Below are 17,852 nucleotides of genomic sequence, written 5' to 3'. Positions count from 1 at the left end.
ACATTCACCAATCAAAGGTGGTGATGAATCAGCATACAAGAGGGAGATTGAAAATCTGGCTGAGCAGTGTCGTAACAACTACCTCTTACCCAACATCAGCAAGACCAAGAAGCTCATTATTGACTTCAGGAGAGGGAAACCAGAGGTCTATCAGTTGGTCTCATTGGAAGATCAGAGGTGGAGACGGTCAGCAACTTTAAATTCCTCCGTGTGCAATTTTCCAGTCTTCCAGAACCATTCCAGAATCTAGTGATTCTTCAAGGATCATTACTACTGCCTCCACAATCTCTTCAGCCACCTCTTTGATAACCCTGGGGTGTACACCATCTGGACCAGGTGACTTATCTACCTTCAGACCATTCAGTTTCTCAAGAACCTTCTCTCTAGTAATGGTAACTTCACACACGTCATGCCCCCTGACACCTGGAACTTTCACCATACTGCTGGTGTCTTCCACAGTGAAGACCAATGCAAAGTACTTAGTCAGTTCGTCCGACATTTTGGAATACTCTTTAAAATTATTGGCTAGCTGACATTCGTGTTCCATCTTTACCTTCTCAATGACTTGTTTAGTTGCCTTCTGTTGGTACTTAAAAGCTTCCCAATTCTCTAACTTCCCACAAATTTTTGCTCTATTATATGCCCTCTCTTTTGCCTTTATTTTGGCTTTGACTTCTCTTGTTAGCCATGGTTGTGTCATCTTGCCTTTAACATACAGTTGAAGTCAGAAGTTTACATACACCTTAGCCAAATACATTTAAACTCAGTTTTTCATGATTCCTGACATTTAATCCTTGTAAACATTCCCTGTCTTAGGTCAGTTAGGATCACTATTTTAACAGTGTGAAATGTCAGAATAATAGTGGAGAGAATGATTTATTTCAGCTTTTATTTCTTTCATTACTTTCCCAGTGGGTCAGAAGTTTACATACACTTTGTTAGTATCCGGTAGCATTGCCTTTAAATTGTTTAACTTAGGTCAAACGTTTTGGATAGCCTTCCACAAGCTTCGCACAGTAAGCTGCTGGAATTTTGTTCCATTCCTCCAGACAGAACTGGTGTAACTGAGTCAGGTTTGTAGGCCTCCTTGCTTGCACACGCTTTTTCAGTTCTGCCCACAAATTTTCTATCGGATTGAGGTCAGGGCTTTGTGATGGCCACTCCAATACCTTGACTTTGTTGTCCTTAAGCAATTTTGCCACAACTTTGGAGGTATGCTTGGGGTCATTGTCCATTTGGAAGACCCATTTGCGACCGAGCTTTAACTTCCTGGCTGATGTCTTGAGACGTTGCTTCAATATATCCACATAATTTTCCTTCCTCATGATGCCATCTATTTTGTGAAGTGCACTAGTCCCTCCGGCAGCAAAGCACACCCACTACATGATGCTGCTACCCCCATGCTTCACGGTTGGGATGGTGTTCTTCAGCTTGCAAGCCTCACCCTTTTTCCTCCAAACATAACGATGGTCATTATGGCCAAACAGTTCAATTTTTGTTTCATCAGACCAGAGGACATTTCTCCAAAAAGTAAGATCTTTGTCCCTGTGTACACTTGCAAACTGTCGTCTGGCTTTTTTATGGCAGTTTTGGAGCAGTGGCTTCTTCCTTGCTGAGCAGCCTTTCAGGTTATGTCGATATAGGACTCGTTTTACTGTGGATATAGATACTTGTCTACCTGTTTCCTCCAGCATCTTCACAAGGTCTTTGCTGTTGTTCTGGGAATGATTTGCACTTTTCGCGCCAAAGTACGTTCACCTCTAGGAGACAGAATGCGTCTCCTGCCTGAGTGGTATGACGGCTGCGTGGTCCCATGGTGTTTATACTTGCGTACTATTGTTTGTACAGATTAACGTTGTACCTTCAGGCATTTGGAAATTGCTCCCAAGGGTGAACCAGACTTGACACCATTTTCTGACCTCAATCCGATAGAAAGTTTGTGGGCAGAACTGAAAAAGTGTGTGCGAGCAAGGAGTCCTACAAACCTGACTCAGTTACACCAGTTCTGTCTGGAGGAATGGAACAAAATTCCAGCATCTCACTGTGAGAAGCATGTGGAAGGCTACACTAAATGTTTGACCCAAGTTAAACAATTTAAAGGCAATGCTACCAAATACTAACAAAGTGTATGTAAACTTCTGACCCACTGGGAAAGTGATGAAAGCAATAAAAGCTGAAATAAATCATTTGCTCTACTATTATTCTGACATTTCACATTCCTAAAATAAAGTAGTGATCCTAACTGACCTAAGACAGAGAATGTTTCCTTGGATTAAATGTCAGGAATTGTGTAAAACTGAGTTTAAGTATATTTGGCTAAGGTGTATGTAAACTTCTGACTTCAACTGTACTTCTTCCTTTTTGGGATGTATATATCCTGTGCCTTCTAAATTGCTTCCAGAAATTCCAGCCTTGCTGCTCCTCTGCTGTCATCCATGCCAGTGTTCTTTTCCAATCTGACTGGGAGATCCTGCGTCCGGTGCTCCCGATGTGGCCTTCTATATATTGGCGAGACCTGACGCAGACTGGGAGACAGTTTTGCTGAACACCTATGCTCTGTCTGCCAGAGAAAGCAGGATCTCCCAGTGGCCACACATTTTAATTCCACATCTCATTCCCATTCTGATATGTCTATCCATGGCCTCCTCTACTGTAAAGATGAAGCCACACTCAGGTTGGAGGAACAACACCTTATATTCTGTCTGGGTAGCCTCCACCCTGATGGCATGAACATTGACTTCTCAAACTTCCGCTAATGCCCCACCTCCCCCTTGTACCCCATCCGCTATTTATTTTTATACACACATTCTTTCTCTCACTCTCTCCTTTTTCCCCCTCTGTCCCTCTGACTATACCCTTTGCCCATCCTCTGGGTTCCCCCGCCCCTTTGTCTTTCTCCCTGGGCCTCCTGTCCCATGATCCTCTCATATCCCCTTTGCCAATCACCTGTCCAGCTCTTGGCTCCATCCCTCCCCCTCCTGTCTTCTCCTATCATTTTGGATCTCCCCCTCCCCCTCCCACTTTCAAATCCCTTACTCACTCTTCCTTCAGTTAGTCCTGACGAAGGGTCTCAGCCTGAAACGTCGACTGTACCTCTTCCTAGAGATGCTGCTTGGCCTGCTGCATTCACCAGCAATTCTGATGTGTGTTGCTTCAACACCCAATCCAGAATAGCTGATCCCCTAGTGGGCTCAACCACAAGCTGCTCTAAAAAGCCATCTTGTAGGAATTCTAGGAATTCCCCTTCTTGGAATCCAGCACCAACCTGATTTTCCCAATCTACCTGCATATCGAAATCCCCCATAACTATTGTAACATTGCCCTTTTGGCATGCATTTTCTATCTCTCGTTGTAACTTGTAGACTACATCCTTGCTAACGTTTGGGGGTCTGTATATGACTCCCATCAGTATCTTTTTACCCTTACAGTTCCTTAGCTCTATCCACAACAATTCAACACTTTCCGACTCTATGTCATCCCTTTCTAATGATTTAATTTTATTTTTATTATCAGAGCCACACCATCCCCCCGCCTTCCTGCCGATCCTTTTGATATAATATGTATCCTTGAACATTAAGCTCCCAGCTATAATCTTCTTTCAGCCATGATTCAGTGATGCCTACAACATCATACTTGCCAATTTGAAACAGTGCTACAAGTTCATAAACCTTATTGCATATACTGTGCACATTCAAATATAACACCTTAATCCTATATTCCGGCCAGCTGGTGGCATAGTGGCATCAGCACCGGACTTCGGAGTTAAGGCTCCCGAGTTCGAATCCAGCCGGCTCCCTTGCATGCTTTCCATCCGTGCTGGGTTGAGTGTCGAGCTAGCAACTTGGCCTCGTAAAAATAAGAAAGCCTGCTAAAAAAACACCGTCATAATGGCGTCCCGATGACTCCACCCAGAGTTAAGGGTTTTCTTCTTCTTCTTCAGGCCTATATTCACCCTTGTGGATTTTGTCTGCCTTTTGTTGTAACTCATCCTGTTGACTGTAATTTTGCCCTATGTTCAGCCTCTCCTTGCTAGGAGTCTTAGTACACATTGCCTCTGTTTGTAAACCAACTCATTTTCTGTACTATCACTCCGATTCCCATCCCCCTGCCAAATTAGTTTAAATTTCCCCCAAACAACTCCAGCCAACCTGCCCGCAAGGGTATTGGACACCTTCTGGTTCAGATGTAACCCATCCCTTTTGTATAGGTCATACCTTCCCCAGAAGAGATTTCAACGATCCATAAATCTGAACCCCTGCCCCCTGCACCAGTTCCTCAGCCACGCATTCACCTGCCAAATCATCCTATTCTTACCCTCACTGGCACTTGGCACAGGCAACAATCCCGAGATTACTACCCTGGAGATCCCATTTCTCAGCTTTCTACCCAGCTCCCTAAAATCTCTCTTCAGGACCTCCTCACCTTGTCTACCTATGTCATTGATGCCAATATGTACCAACACTTCTGGCTGCTCACCCTCACCCTTGAGAATACCAAGGACATGATCCTAGACATTCCTGATCATGAACCACGGAGGCAAAATACCATGAGGTTGTCTCTGTCATACCCACAAAATCTTGTCTTTGTTCCTCTGTCTAAGGAATCAGCTATTAACACTGCAGTCCTCTTTACCTCTCTGCTTTTCTGAGCCACAACACCAGACTCAGTGCCAGAGACCGGATCACTGTGGCTCCCCCATTGTATCTATAGTTGTACAGTTTGTGTCGCGAGTGCCCAGTTTTCTCAATATGTTACTCACTTTCAAGATCTTGTTGCTTCTTGGATTTGATTTGGAAAAGTAAAATTGCAGCTGTGATTAAAACAAACACTACTGCAGGTGGAGATCCATAATGTTGTCTTTCTGAAGCGGGACCAGCGGCATCTATTCCATTAATCCGTGATGTATCTAGGATATTAAGAACAAAACCAAATGGTTAAACTGTCTCATAGGCAAAGGAGATGAAACATGATCACAAGATGTTCCACTCAAAAAAGAGATGTATAAATGTTGATTACCTTATAGTTAAGAGGATTATTAAAACCTGTCTGATAGCAGCTCAGAATCAGATTTATTATCATATCGTGTCAAATTTGTTGTTTTGCAACAGCAGTCGAGTATAAAGACATAAACTTACTATAAATTACAATAAATAGTACAAAAAAATGAAATGGGAGTAGTGTTCATACAGAGTTACACACAGACAGACATGTCTCTCTATGACCTCCTGCACTGTTACAAGAAGACCCAAAGCTAACTTAAGGAACAATACCTCACCTTCTTTCAAGGCACATTGCAGCCTTCCAGACTGTGTCCAAATTTCCAACTTTAGACAAATAACTCTTCCTCTCTGTTTATCTCAGAATTAGCCATTTCCATTTGCCATCTACGGCTCCATTTTAATTTTCTACCAGTACATTCCTGGCTGCTGGGCATGGCTGTCCTATTCTTAGCAGCACGTTACATAGACAAAGAAGCAATCCAATTCCACCTGCTTCTGTTAACTCATTTGTTTTCATTCCATCAGAGGAATTCTTTTTATTTTCCTCATTCCTCCCATCATTTAATGTGGATTGTTGAAAATTAACTTCCCTTCTTTCCCAGTTCTGGCAATAGTTTCAGACCTGAAACATCAGCGGTTTCCTTTCCCACAGATGATGCATGTTTCCAGCATTTCCCACTTTTATTTCACATTTCTAGACTCTGCAGTTTTTTTTTTGATGTTCATCTGAAAATCTCCCCTTTTTCAATCTACCTTACTCACAAGAAACTTAACCTTTCCTTTATGTATTAATTCCCGAGTCCCAAGCTCACTTTTGTTCCTCTTGTTGAAGGCACGTGGGAGATAATTTTACCACCTACTACACTTCAATCAAATCTCCTTTCACCCTTCCTGGCCCCAAGGAAAACAATCTTAACTTCTCCAGACTAGCCTTAGATAAAAACTTCATCTCTCTCACCATTCAACATCTTAGCTCCTCAAGCAACTTCAAATCCTCCCTAAAAATTGTCACTAGAACCAGATTCAAACTCACCACTTTATAAAGATTCAACACAGTATCCCAACTTTGCACTGCATGCTTTGATAATGAAATGTAGGATTTTAACAGCATTACAAACCATGCTCTTAACATATTCTGGCAGTGAATGGCTCATGCTGACCTTTTTCCTGCACATCCTTTGGGTTGTGCTCTAAAGCCTCTGGTTTAGAATCTCCTTGTTCATTTGGCCAAAAGGCATCAATTCACACTTCCAAACAAGAGAAAATCTGCACATGCTGGAAATCCAAGCAACACATGCAAAATGCTGGAGGAACTCAGCAGGCCAGGCAGTATCAATGGGAAAGAGTACAGTCTACGTTTCGTCTCAGCCCGAAATGTCGAATGTACCCAATTCACACTTCAACATATTTACATCCCTGAATTACACACTTCACTGTATGCTTTAATGTACATGTGGGAAATAAAGCCAATCATATTCAGTTATATTTATTAAATTTCATCACCTCCTCCTTGTCAACCTGTTCTGCCATTCTAACCAGCTTCTCTAATCTGGAACGAGTGCAGATATACCCAGCCCTGAGATACCAGACAAGGTCATTTGATTCCAAACAATTGGTTTATTGATCAGTACAGAATGTCTTTCTGGTGCCTTCTCCTCCCTCCCATCTCATCTCTCCCTTCTCCTTTTCCCAACCACTCTCCCTACCCCCTTCCCACTCTGAGTCCACAAGAGACTAACATCAGAATCGGGCTTATCATTGCTTACATATGTCATGAAATTTGTTTCATTTTTCTGTGGCAGCAGAACAGTACAATACATAATATTATTACAGTTCTGTGCAAAAGTCTTAGGCTTCCTCACTATATATATGTGCCTGCGACTTTTGCACAGTACTGTAGATGGAATGGATAGGGCGAAGTCTCGGACTTGAGGGCACAGACTCTGAATAAAAATATGTTTCTTTAGAACAGAAATGAAAAGGATTTCTTTAGCCAGAGGACCGTTAATCTGTGGAATTCATTGTCACGGATGGCTGTGAAGCCAAGTCATTGAGTATATTTAAAGCAAAGGTTGATAGATTCATCTCTAGTAAGGATGTCAAAGGTTACGTGGAGAAGACAGGAGAATGGGGTTGAGAGGGATAATAAATCAGCCATGATGGAATGGCGGAGTAGACTCAATGGGCCAAGTAGCCTAATTCTGCTCTTGGTTTATGGTCTAAAATTTACAAAGGCAACATGGTATGAAGGGATTACATGGATTTCAGTAAGGCTTTTTGACTTTTGACAAGGTCCTGTATGGTAGGAGGGTTCCGGAAGGCGAAAGAACAGTGAACCTGAAATACGTGGAGAAACTGGATCCAAGTTTGTCTCGGAGATAGGAAGCAGAGGGTAATGGGGAATGGCTGTTTCTCTGCCTGGAAAAAGATGCACTGTAGATCTTCTTGTTGGGACCTTTCTTGTTTGCAATGCATATAAATTACTTGGATGAGAATGTAGGTGATCTTATCAGAAAGTCTGCAGACAAGAAGACTGTTAAGAGTCATAGAGAGTAAAGAAGGCTTTCTAATGACAAAGGGACATAAATCAATTGGAACGTGAGTGGTGGCAGATGGACTTTAAGTGTGAGCTAATATAATTTGGGAAGTTGAACTCTAGTTGGATATATAGTAAGTGGCTGGGACCTCAGGAGTGCTGATGTCCAGAGGAGCTTTGGAATCAAGTCTATAGCTCACTCAAAGTGGTGACATTGGTGGATAGAGCATTGGGTATGCTTGTGTAGATAGTAGGAATCTTTCCCAGGGCGGGAAGTCTGAAGCTAGCGTACAGTGAAAGGAGAAATTTAAAGGTGATCAGTCAGAGGGAGGTGGTTATGTGGAACGAGCTCCAAGGGTACTCGTAGAGGCATGTTCAATTATAATATCTGAAAGGCATTTAGAAAGGTACCTGGACGGGAGAGGCACAGAGGAATGTGGGCCTAATGGGACTGGTGTAGACAGACATCACAGTCGGATGGACAGCATCCTTTTCTGTATGGCGTGATCCAATGTCATTCACTCACTTTGCTTTTACTATCACACCATTTCATGCACTCACCATTTAATCTTAATTCCACAATGGTCTCAGTGTATTCAGTCCCTTCTTCTTCAAATACAAAGCAGGTGTAGTTACCCACGTCGAATAATGTCATGCTTTCCAATTTTAGGCTCACATTCCCTTTGAGGAATTCTGAGTGAAACAGCTGAGTGCGGCCTCTGAACTGTGCATCCTGATGCTCTGGATGGTCCAATCCAGAGTAGAAGCTGTAAACCACAGTGAGAGTGTCTGTCCGCTGCCATGTGATAACCAGGTTGTGCAGATTGAGGCTGGCTGCAACTGGAAAGGTGCAGGGCAACAAGACATCTCCATTCAATTTCCCATAGGACTGGGAGAAAGACCCTATACCTAGTAAAAATATCAGGAAATAAAGATATATATATTACTTGCAAATAAAGTTGGAGTTCAATAAACAATCTGGAATCTTGATCTTGAATCTCCACACTTTTGCATCTTGTAAAAACAATAGAAAATTTTTAAAAAATGTATTATTTTGTGAATAAAGTTGGGCTCATCTACCTCCATAGTCTTGTGCATTAACAGATTTTTCACTATAACTTCCAGCACGTCACAATTAGCTCACTGACTTGTTTCCATGTCCCCTGGCTCCCTGTTACACTTCTTCAGATGTTACTTTACAACGAGGGATGTTAGAGGTGAAATTAAGATTCAGATTCTTGCAGGAGACAAGTTACTGCAAGCCTACCCCATCAGCGAGTTGCTCATTGGCAGAGAAACAGAAGGAAGTGGACTTGGTGTGGACAGAGAGGTGTCGGAGGAGTCAGTCCGTGAAGGCAGTGTGCAGTCTAACAGTGAGTGAGCGTCTTAGTAGCTTCTCTTGTGATTGCAAGACCGTGCTGGACATTGCTCATGTGGAACGCTGCAAGTACAATTCACTGATTTATTGGGTGGATGGCGGGTGAACTGTACGGATTCAGTCATAGCGAGGACGAGACCCCGAGCCACAGTGTCACCTGTTTACAGCCACCCTGGAGAATTGTGCTCCACCAGAGGCAGTTTGGTGGAGCTTCCTTGCTGGAGTCAGTGCCAGCCCCCAGTGGTTGCTCAGCAGAAAACAAGTAGTATTGTGTTCGACTGCAGACTCAGGTAACATTCACGGACTCAGGGTCTTGGATGTATTTTTTTTGTGTGACTGTATTTTACTGACATCTTATATGTGCTTGCTATCTTATTGATACTATATGTCCATTGTGCTGTCTGTGACTGTTGGTACTGTGAGTTGCACCTTGGCTCCAGAGGAACACTGTTTTGTTTGGCTGTATTCGTGTATGGTTGAATGATAATTAAACTTGAACTGAGCTGAGAATATCAGAAATGAAATTAAGATGAAAGTAAGAGAATAAATGACAACAGAATGAACAAATAAATAAAAGAAGATGTGTGTGTCTGTGTCTGCATGTGTATTTGAGAGTCTGTGTGCGTGTATGTGTGTGCTTGTATGTCTGTCTGCATGCGTGTCTGTGTGTGCACGTGCACGTGCGAGCGTGCACACGTATTATTTTGTTGAGCAAAGGGATTACTCCTAGATCCTTGAATTACTCTAAGAACAATCACAGGAAACTTGAGTGACTTAAGGTCACCTTCCTAACTTGTAAGAATCAACCTGACAAACTTATACAAATCTCTCCACAGAGGCAACCACTCACCCATTTCAAGCTCCCTGAAGAGAAGGAACGCCAACAATATCCTCGCCAAAGTAAAATCCATTGTCCTGAAATTAAAACTAGAATGAGTTACCTCTTTTGAGCATCTTCTGCAAATCTTTATCAGAGCTGAGTTATGACAAATAAATAACTAAGTTAACACAGAGAGCTGTGTGTCAGGAATAACCTTTAAACACTCTTGTCCTCAGATGACTCAGGATTGTGATGATACTGAAGGTGAAACAGAATTTCAACGCTAATGTCCACCTTCCTTGAGAGGTGGCTCCCAAGGAAAAGGAAGTGATTATATTTCCAGGGTCACGTTGTGAACCTTCACTGTCAAAAGGCAGTATTGTAGAGCAGGGCCTGTTTGGTAATGGACTTTAGATTTAAGGATTTTAATTGCAAGGTCTATTCTCTCATGTTCCAATGCATCAGTCTATGGCGACTGAAGCTCAGCCTTCAAATACATGTACACACCAGTGCTAACTACATCCTGCAGCTCAGATGTTGAGCTGTAGTGGATGAGAAGAAGGTTGAATAGTTTCCAACAGCTGCTGTTTATTCGTTCCACTGTTGGTGACTTATGACACTGCTGTGAGAAACACTGGAGAGTGTTGTGGCTATAACAGGACCTTGCTTCACAGTTCACAGTGGGGTCTGTTTATGTACTGCACTGTACTGCTGCCGGAAAAAAAAACAAATTTCATGACATATATGAGTGATGATAAACCCGATTCTGATATGGGTCTCTATTGTGGACTGACAGTGAGAAGGGGGCAGGGAGAGAGGTATCTTGCTTGGGGAAAGGGGAGGGAGTGGGAAACACCAGGGAGACATTCTGTAATGATCACTAAAACAATTGTTAAGAATCAAATGACCTTGCCTAGTGCCTCAGGGCTGGGTGTGTCTGCACCTACACCTCCCCCCCACCCCCGAACCTGACACGCCATCTCTGTCACCTGTCCCACACTCCTCGCGAGGTACTCCTCTCTCACCACTCTCAGCATCCTTTGCTTCTGCCAGATTTACAAACTGGCTCTCCACTCCACGTTGACAAATACAGTACTGTGCAAAAGTATTAGGCACCCTAGCTATATATATGTGCCTAAAACTTTTGCACAGTACTGTCCATCCAGAGAGAATGCTTTCTATGGTGCATCGGTAAAAATTGGTCAGAATTGACAGGGGCATGCTGAATTTCTTTAGTCTTCTGAGGAAGTAGAGGCGTTGGTGACCCTCCTTGATCATGACATCAAGGAGGTTGGTAAGGACAGGCTACTTGTAATGTTCATACCTAGAATGTGAAGCTGTCAACCTCAACATCATTGAGATAGAGAGGAGCAGATGCATTGCCACCCCACCCTTCCTTCTGAAGCCAATGACCAACTCTTTTGTTGACACTGAAGGAAAGGTTGTTGTCATGACACTGTGTCACTAAGCTCTCTATGTCCTTCCTGTACTCCAACTCATCATTATTTGAGATTCGGCCCACTGCAGTGATATCATCTGCAAATATATAGATGGGAGTTAGAACAGAATCTGACCACACATCAGGACATAGGTATCTTTACTGTCCAGATGCTTCAGAGATGAATGTAGGGTCAGGGAGATGGCATCTGCTGTAAACCTGATTGGTCTGCAGGCAAACTGCAGTGGGTCAAAGTTATGTGGAAATGTGTGCCACGACCAGCTCCTTGAAGCACTTCATGATGGAAGATGTTAGAGCCACTCGAGAGTAGTCATTAAGAGACACTATCTTGTGCTTCTTGGGTAGTTTTGTGAGTTTCCACCACCTCCCCTTCCCCCTCCCACACTTCATTCTCTCCACCCCATTGGCCATGAAGGAATTAAAGCATGGAAGGAAGCATTTAAATGCTTAACTGGAATCAGTCAAGGACAGTGAAAGTAGACAAACCAAGTGCCTCTGTACTTGCCACACGGTTAAAGGAATAAAGGTTGCCAATTTGTGAAATTGTTCTTCAATCTCCATTTTGTGAACTGTTTTACAAATTGGTTTTATTCAGGAATAGCTGGATCAAAGAAATTAAATGAGGCCTCTATTGATAATATGATGAACTAAAGATCTTTTCCAAGTAAGAAGCTGTTTGGGAGATGTTCTTTGGTAAGATAGAACATGCAAGTTTAAGAATAGGGTGATCTGTATCTGTCACCTGCGGGTCACTAGAGGCGAGCAACTGACTGAACTGGCTGAACTGCTCTGCTTCAGGGAAATCAAAGGGAACAATTGAATTCGTGACTTATGTTGTTGGCCTGCGTTCAACATAGTTACATTGGTGAACATGAGAAATTCTGAAAATACTGGAAACCCAAAGCAACACGCACAAAACGTTGGAGGAACTTAGCAGGTCAGGCAGCACGTATGGAAATAAATAAAGAGTTGACATTTTGGGCCGAGACCCTTCCCCAGGACTGGGAAGCAAGGGGAAAGACACCAGAATAAAAATATGGGAGGTTAATAGGAAGAAGGATAGAGAAAGTGATAGGTGAAGCCAGGTGGAAAGGGAAGACAAAGGGCTGGAGAGGAAGGAATCTGGTAGGAGAGGATAGTGGACCATAGGAGGAAGGGAAGGAGGAGGGGCACTAGGGAGAGGTGAGAGAGTGCGAGGGAATTTTTTTTTTAAATGGAAAGAGAAATTGATATTCATGCCAAAAGGTTGAAGGCTACCCAGACAGAATATGAGGAAAATCTGCAGGTGCTGTAAATCTACACAAAGTACTGGAGGAACTCAGCGGGCCAGGCAACGTCTATGGAAATGAATAAACAGTCGACGTTTTGGGCCAAAACCCTTCATTAGGACTGGAAAAAAAAGATGAGAAGTCTGAGTAAGAAGGTGGGGGAGGGGAGGAAGAAGTACAAAGTGGTTGGTGGTAGGTGAAACTGGGAGGAGGGAAGAGGTGAAGTAAGGAGGTGGGAAGTTGATTGGTGTGAGCGATAAAGGGCTAGAGAAGAGGGAATCTGATAGGAGAGGGTAGAAGACCACGTAAGAAAGGAAAGGGGGAGGAACACCAGAGGGAGGTGATGGGCAGGTAAGGAGTTAAGGTGAGAAAGTAAAATGGAAATGGGGAACGGTGAAGTGGGGGGGGGGCAATTACCAGAAGTTTGAGAAATTGATGTACATGCCTTCAGGCTGGAGGCTACCCAGATGGAATATAAGGTGTTGCTCCTCCAACCAGTGTGTGGCCTCACCTCATCGCGGCAGGAGAGAACGTCATGGACTGACATGTTGGAATGGGAATGGGAAGTGGAATTAAAATGGGTGGCCACTGGGAGATTCTGCTTTTTCTGCTGGATGGAGCATAGATGCTTAGTGAAGCAGTCTCCCAATCTACGTCAGGTCTCACCGATGTACAGGAAGCCACACTGGGAGCACCGGATTCAGTAGATGACCCCAAAAGACTCGCAGGTGAAGTGTCGCCTCACCTGGAAGGACTGTTTGGGGCCCTGAATGGTAGTGAGGGAGGAGGTGTAGGGGCAGGTGTTGCACTTGTTCTGCTGACATATAAGATGTTGCTTCTCCATCCTGAAGGTGGCCTCTCTTGGCACAAGAAGAGGCCATGGACCCACACGTCAAAATGGGAATCGGAATCAAAATACTTGGCCACCAGGTAGTCCCGCTTGTGGCAGAGGTGCTCAACGAAGCAGTCCCCCAGCTTACGACGGGTCGCGCCAATATAGAGGAGGCTACATTGAGAGCACCAAACACAACAGACGAACCCAGCAGATTCGTAGATGAAATGCTGCCTCACCTGGAAGGACTGGTTGGGGCCCTGAATGGAGGTGAGGGAGATTAGTGGGGAGGGATGAATGGACAAGCGAATCAGCCTTGATGAATTTTCAGAAGAGCAATATCAAGGAGAGTTGCTAAAAGGGTGACTTACATTGGATTTTGCTCATCAGTTGGGAGGGAAACTGGCATGATGGTGGTGTGGAAAATATTGAAGAAAGTGAAAGGTATCAGAGGTTATAACTAGATTCTGGTGTTAGTGGAGAATGGAAATTTGGCTACACCAGACAAAGAAAAGGCAAAATGTCCATGAAACATGTTTGCAAAGATGCATGGACAAGACAATTTTGGGGATGAGTATATTAAGAGACAATAGCATATTTTGATGGAGGATGGGATAATTTGTGAGAAACAAGAGATTTTGAGAATGCCGTGATGACTTTACGTTGGCTGAACTGAAATTTGCTGTCAATAGTGCAAGTACTACAGCCCCAGGACAGGATACGGTCAGCTATCATATGCTGCAGCATCTGCCTGAGGCAGCCCCAGGGAATTTACTTGAGTTTTATACTAAGGTCTGGAAGCAAGGAATGCCTCTGGGAAACTTGAAAAGGGCTGTGGTGCTGCTTGTTGTTCAACCTGGAAATCTGCAGATGTTGGAAATCCAAGCAACACACACAAAATGCTAGAGGAACTCAGCAGGCCAGGCAGCATCTATGGGAAAGAGTACAGTTGATGTTTTGGGCTGAGACCTTTCATCTGTATCAGTATGGGTGGCAGGTTTTACAACTGGGTTTTAGGTTTTGGATTTTTTATTTGGCTCATCGTTTAGAGTGAGAGTAGGTGAAGTAGTGTCATCAGAGTTTTCAGTGGATAATGGGACTCCCCAAGATAGTGTTATTAGTCCAATATTGTTTAATCTGATAATTTTGATGGTGTTGGGCCTGGGTTCGGTTTGGCTTTACATGCTGATGATGAGGCACTGTGGAAAGGGGTCGTAATACTGCCGATGTGGGAAGGTCTGTGCGAACAGTGTCATCAGTAATGGAACAATGGTCTTTGGACTGGGGTTTTAAATTTTCTGTTTCTTTATCAAAATACATGGCTTTTACTTAGAAACATAGGGTGGATTATATTCACCTTAATTTGTAGGGACATTTGGTGTCTAGAATTCCTGTGTTTAAATATTTGGGGTTATGGCTGGATGCAAGACGGACTTGGAGAACACACATAAAGTTTTTAAGAGGATAAATGTAAGCAGGTCATTAACTTTATGGGCTGTGTGGCTGCGTATGACTGGGCGCTTCCAGTGGAGCTTTATTGACAATATATCATGCTTTAATGTGCACTTGTCTGGACCACGGTTGTATGACTTATGGGGAGGCAGCTCGTTCAGTTTTATATAGGTTCGGTGTCCTACAGGCCAGACACTTGGAATCTGTAGGGGAGGAATCCGGACCACACCAAAGATGCATTGGGAGTTGAGCTAGGCAAGATGCCTCTTGACGTGCTGAGGGAAAAATTGAGCCTTGCATACTGGACTCAACATATTGATGCAGCTATAATGAAGGCAAGACAGAGGCTATATTTCATTAGGAGTTTGAAGAGATTTGCTATGTTACCATAAGCACTCGCAAATTTCTACAGATGTACCATGGAGAGCATTCTAACTGACTGCATTACCATTTGGCATGGACTATACGGGATCAAAGTAAGCTGCAGAGAGTTGTGTACTTAGTCAGCTCTATCATGAGCACTAGTCTCCATAGTATCCAGGACATCTTCAAGTAGCAGTGCCTCAAAAAGGAGGCATCCATCATTAAGGTCTCCCATAACAAATTTCATGACATATGCTGGGGATATTAAACCTGATTCTGACTTTCATGGTAAGGTGGGAGACATTGCATTTGACATATACAGTTTTAATGGATCGTTGGGAATATACTGGCAGAGTTGGTAAATGTTTTGGGCAGATAACTAAGGAATATGTGTGACAGTTTGCAGATTAGCCCAACTGTGGCCTGGCCAGGAGTTCCATCGTGGAAGTTACTTGGGGATAGACAGGGTCTAGTGGGTAGTCATTTATGAAAACAGTATTTATTCCTTTTTGCCCATCTTTACAGATGGTTCTAAAGACCCAGTTAGCAATCAGGTGAGCGCAGGAATATTAATGTTGAGGTGTGGAAAAGGCTGACAGATGGGTTGTCTGTCTACACAGCAGAATTTATGATCATTATCATTAGTCTGCAATGGGTTGAACAAGTTAAGCCAAGTAGAGTCGTTAATAGTTAACAAATAGTTAACAATAGATTCTGCCTCTGTACAGCAGAGTTTAGAATCAAAGGGTTCAAAGAGACCTGATCTGTTAATGGAAGTGTATTACAATCTATTTGTCCTGGAGATTGTGGGAATAGCTGTACAGTTTTGTTGGATACCTACACAGGTGGGTGTATTGGGTAATGAAAGGGTAAATGTCACAGCAAAACAGGCATTTACTAAGACAGAGTCAGATATTATAGTGAATATAGGAAGGTATGAAACCAAATCTTGTATTAGGTTACACACACAAAGTGCTGGAGGAACTCAGCAGGCCAGGTAACATCAATGGAGAAGAAAAGAGTCGATGTTTCAAGCCGAGACCCTTAAGCAGGGTTGGTTGGGATTGGGAAATGTCAGAAATTGTGGGATAGGGGTGGGCTCGAGAGGCAGTATTACAATTTGTTTCCAACAGTTCACGGGATGAGCCTTTTGGGAAGGAATAGGAGGGAGGATGTGTGGTTGGTGAGGCTGAGGTTTGGACATGCAATTTCCACTCCACTTGGGCAGTTGTGGGTAAGAATGGGTGTGGGTAGTGTGATTTTTGTTAAAGTCCAGGAGATAGTGGAACATGTGATCATGGTGTGTCTCCAGGGGGCAGTGCTACCGGAGCTCACCAGAGCACCACTCCGGCCCCTCTGTAAAAAAAAGTCAAAATAAACAAGGGGGGAATTTAACAGCGGCTGCATATTAAATAGAGGGAATTTTACAGAAGTGGGGGTTGGGGAGAGGGGGTGGCGGCTGGTGGGGAAAATACCACTAATAGCATTAGGATATTTGATCGTTCTTGGTGAAATCCTGGAGCTGTGACTGTTTTGTGAAATTCCTCCGCGCTCAACCCATTGTCCCAGCATACCCTGCTGTAGCCTCCCGCCATTTCACAGATCCTCAGTCTCTCTCCAGCACTCATTGTTTGAGCATTGTTTGCCGAGGAAATAAAAATCTTAGATCTTTTAAAAAGTGACATGTCGCTTGCCGAAGTGGGCCGTAAGGTCGGTAAGAACGAATCGAGCGTTCGCACAATAAAGCAGAAAGAAGCTGAACTTCGTGGAAGTGTTAATGCCACCCCTGCAACGGCAAAAGTGGTCTCTCTGGTTTGTGATAAAGTGCTTGCAAAGACTGAGAAAGCATTTGGTTGTTCATCCATCGTTGACGTCGAAGAGGACCTCGACACCATCATGATGGTGTTGAGACTAGCGCGTGATTTGGACTTAAGTGAGGGAGAGTTGCGCAGCGTCAGCCTCACTCTCTCTTCCCAATTCCCATCTGGATCCAGTGGCAAGACAGAGTCTAGACGGCTGGAGATGGGACTAGGCGCAGTGGATGGCCAGGACGTCTTCTGTGTCTTGTCCTGCTCTACACGTTCCACGACGCTTGCAGAGACCGCCTTCTTGACCGTTGGACCTTCCGCTGGTCTCGTCCGCTCAATCCGCCGGAGTCTGTCTTCACATGCTGGGACAGACAACTCCCTATCTCACCGAGGGTTTGAGACCCGTCGGCTACCCTCACCTGGTTTAGCCGGCTTGTCGAAGCCGTTGCCCGGGGTGTGGCCACTGTCGCATGCAAACAGCTATGGGGAGCCTCAGGTGAGAGCTGAGTGCCAGGTGGGGACCAAAGGTGGACTAACCGCCCTGAAAAGGATGCGACATGTTCCCCCACCAGAGGTGCTACCCCTCCCTGACACCCCATATAGAAAGCATTAAGTGTGTGGCTAGAGGACATGTCACAGAAGCATATCCCTGTTGATGGCAAAATTATGCGTGAAAAAGCACTTAGCCTCTATGAGCACTGTTGTGAGGGGGTTGAGGGAGAGAGAGAGGAAGGAGTTTAAGGCTAGTAAGGGATGGCTGGCTAGCTAGCTATGTAAAGTGCTACAGCCCCAAGAACTTAAAGATCACGGGAGAATCGACATGGCGGATGTACTAAGTATCCTATTATGGAGCCGATCAAAGCACATGCATGAAGTCTCTCAGAAAAAAGATTGTTGATCACAAACTATCAAAAGCTCACACTGCTGCTCTAAGTT

The 17,852-nt window shown here is 43.9% G+C and overlaps 1 protein-coding gene across 3 annotated transcripts in view; it reads right to left on the bottom strand.

Moving 5' to 3' along the window:
• Positions 1 to 17,852, bottom strand: part of LOC134359555 (NACHT, LRR and PYD domains-containing protein 1 homolog) — a 37,219-nt gene that overhangs the window by 16,093 nt on the left and 3,274 nt on the right. For 2 of the 3 annotated variants that reach the window (XM_063072993.1, XM_063072992.1), the window contains exons 2-4: positions 9,765 to 9,829; positions 8,098 to 8,445; positions 4,760 to 4,906 (exon numbers count right to left, since the gene is read on the bottom strand). In XM_063072993.1, coding sequence (XP_062929063.1) covers positions 4,760 to 4,906; positions 8,098 to 8,445; positions 9,765 to 9,825 — 556 coding nt within the window. In that variant the 5' untranslated portion in view covers positions 9,826 to 9,829. Of the gene's footprint in view, positions 1 to 4,759; positions 4,907 to 8,097; positions 8,446 to 9,764; positions 9,842 to 17,852 lie in introns of all 3 variants that reach the window. The other variant, XM_063072991.1, reaches the window with a different exon arrangement.

This window comes from Mobula hypostoma, chromosome 20 (assembly GCF_963921235.1).
Source record: "Mobula hypostoma chromosome 20, sMobHyp1.1, whole genome shotgun sequence".
Lineage (NCBI taxonomy): Eukaryota > Metazoa > Chordata > Chondrichthyes > Myliobatiformes > Myliobatidae > Mobula > Mobula hypostoma.
This window is presented reverse-complemented; position numbering and strand designations above follow the sequence as displayed.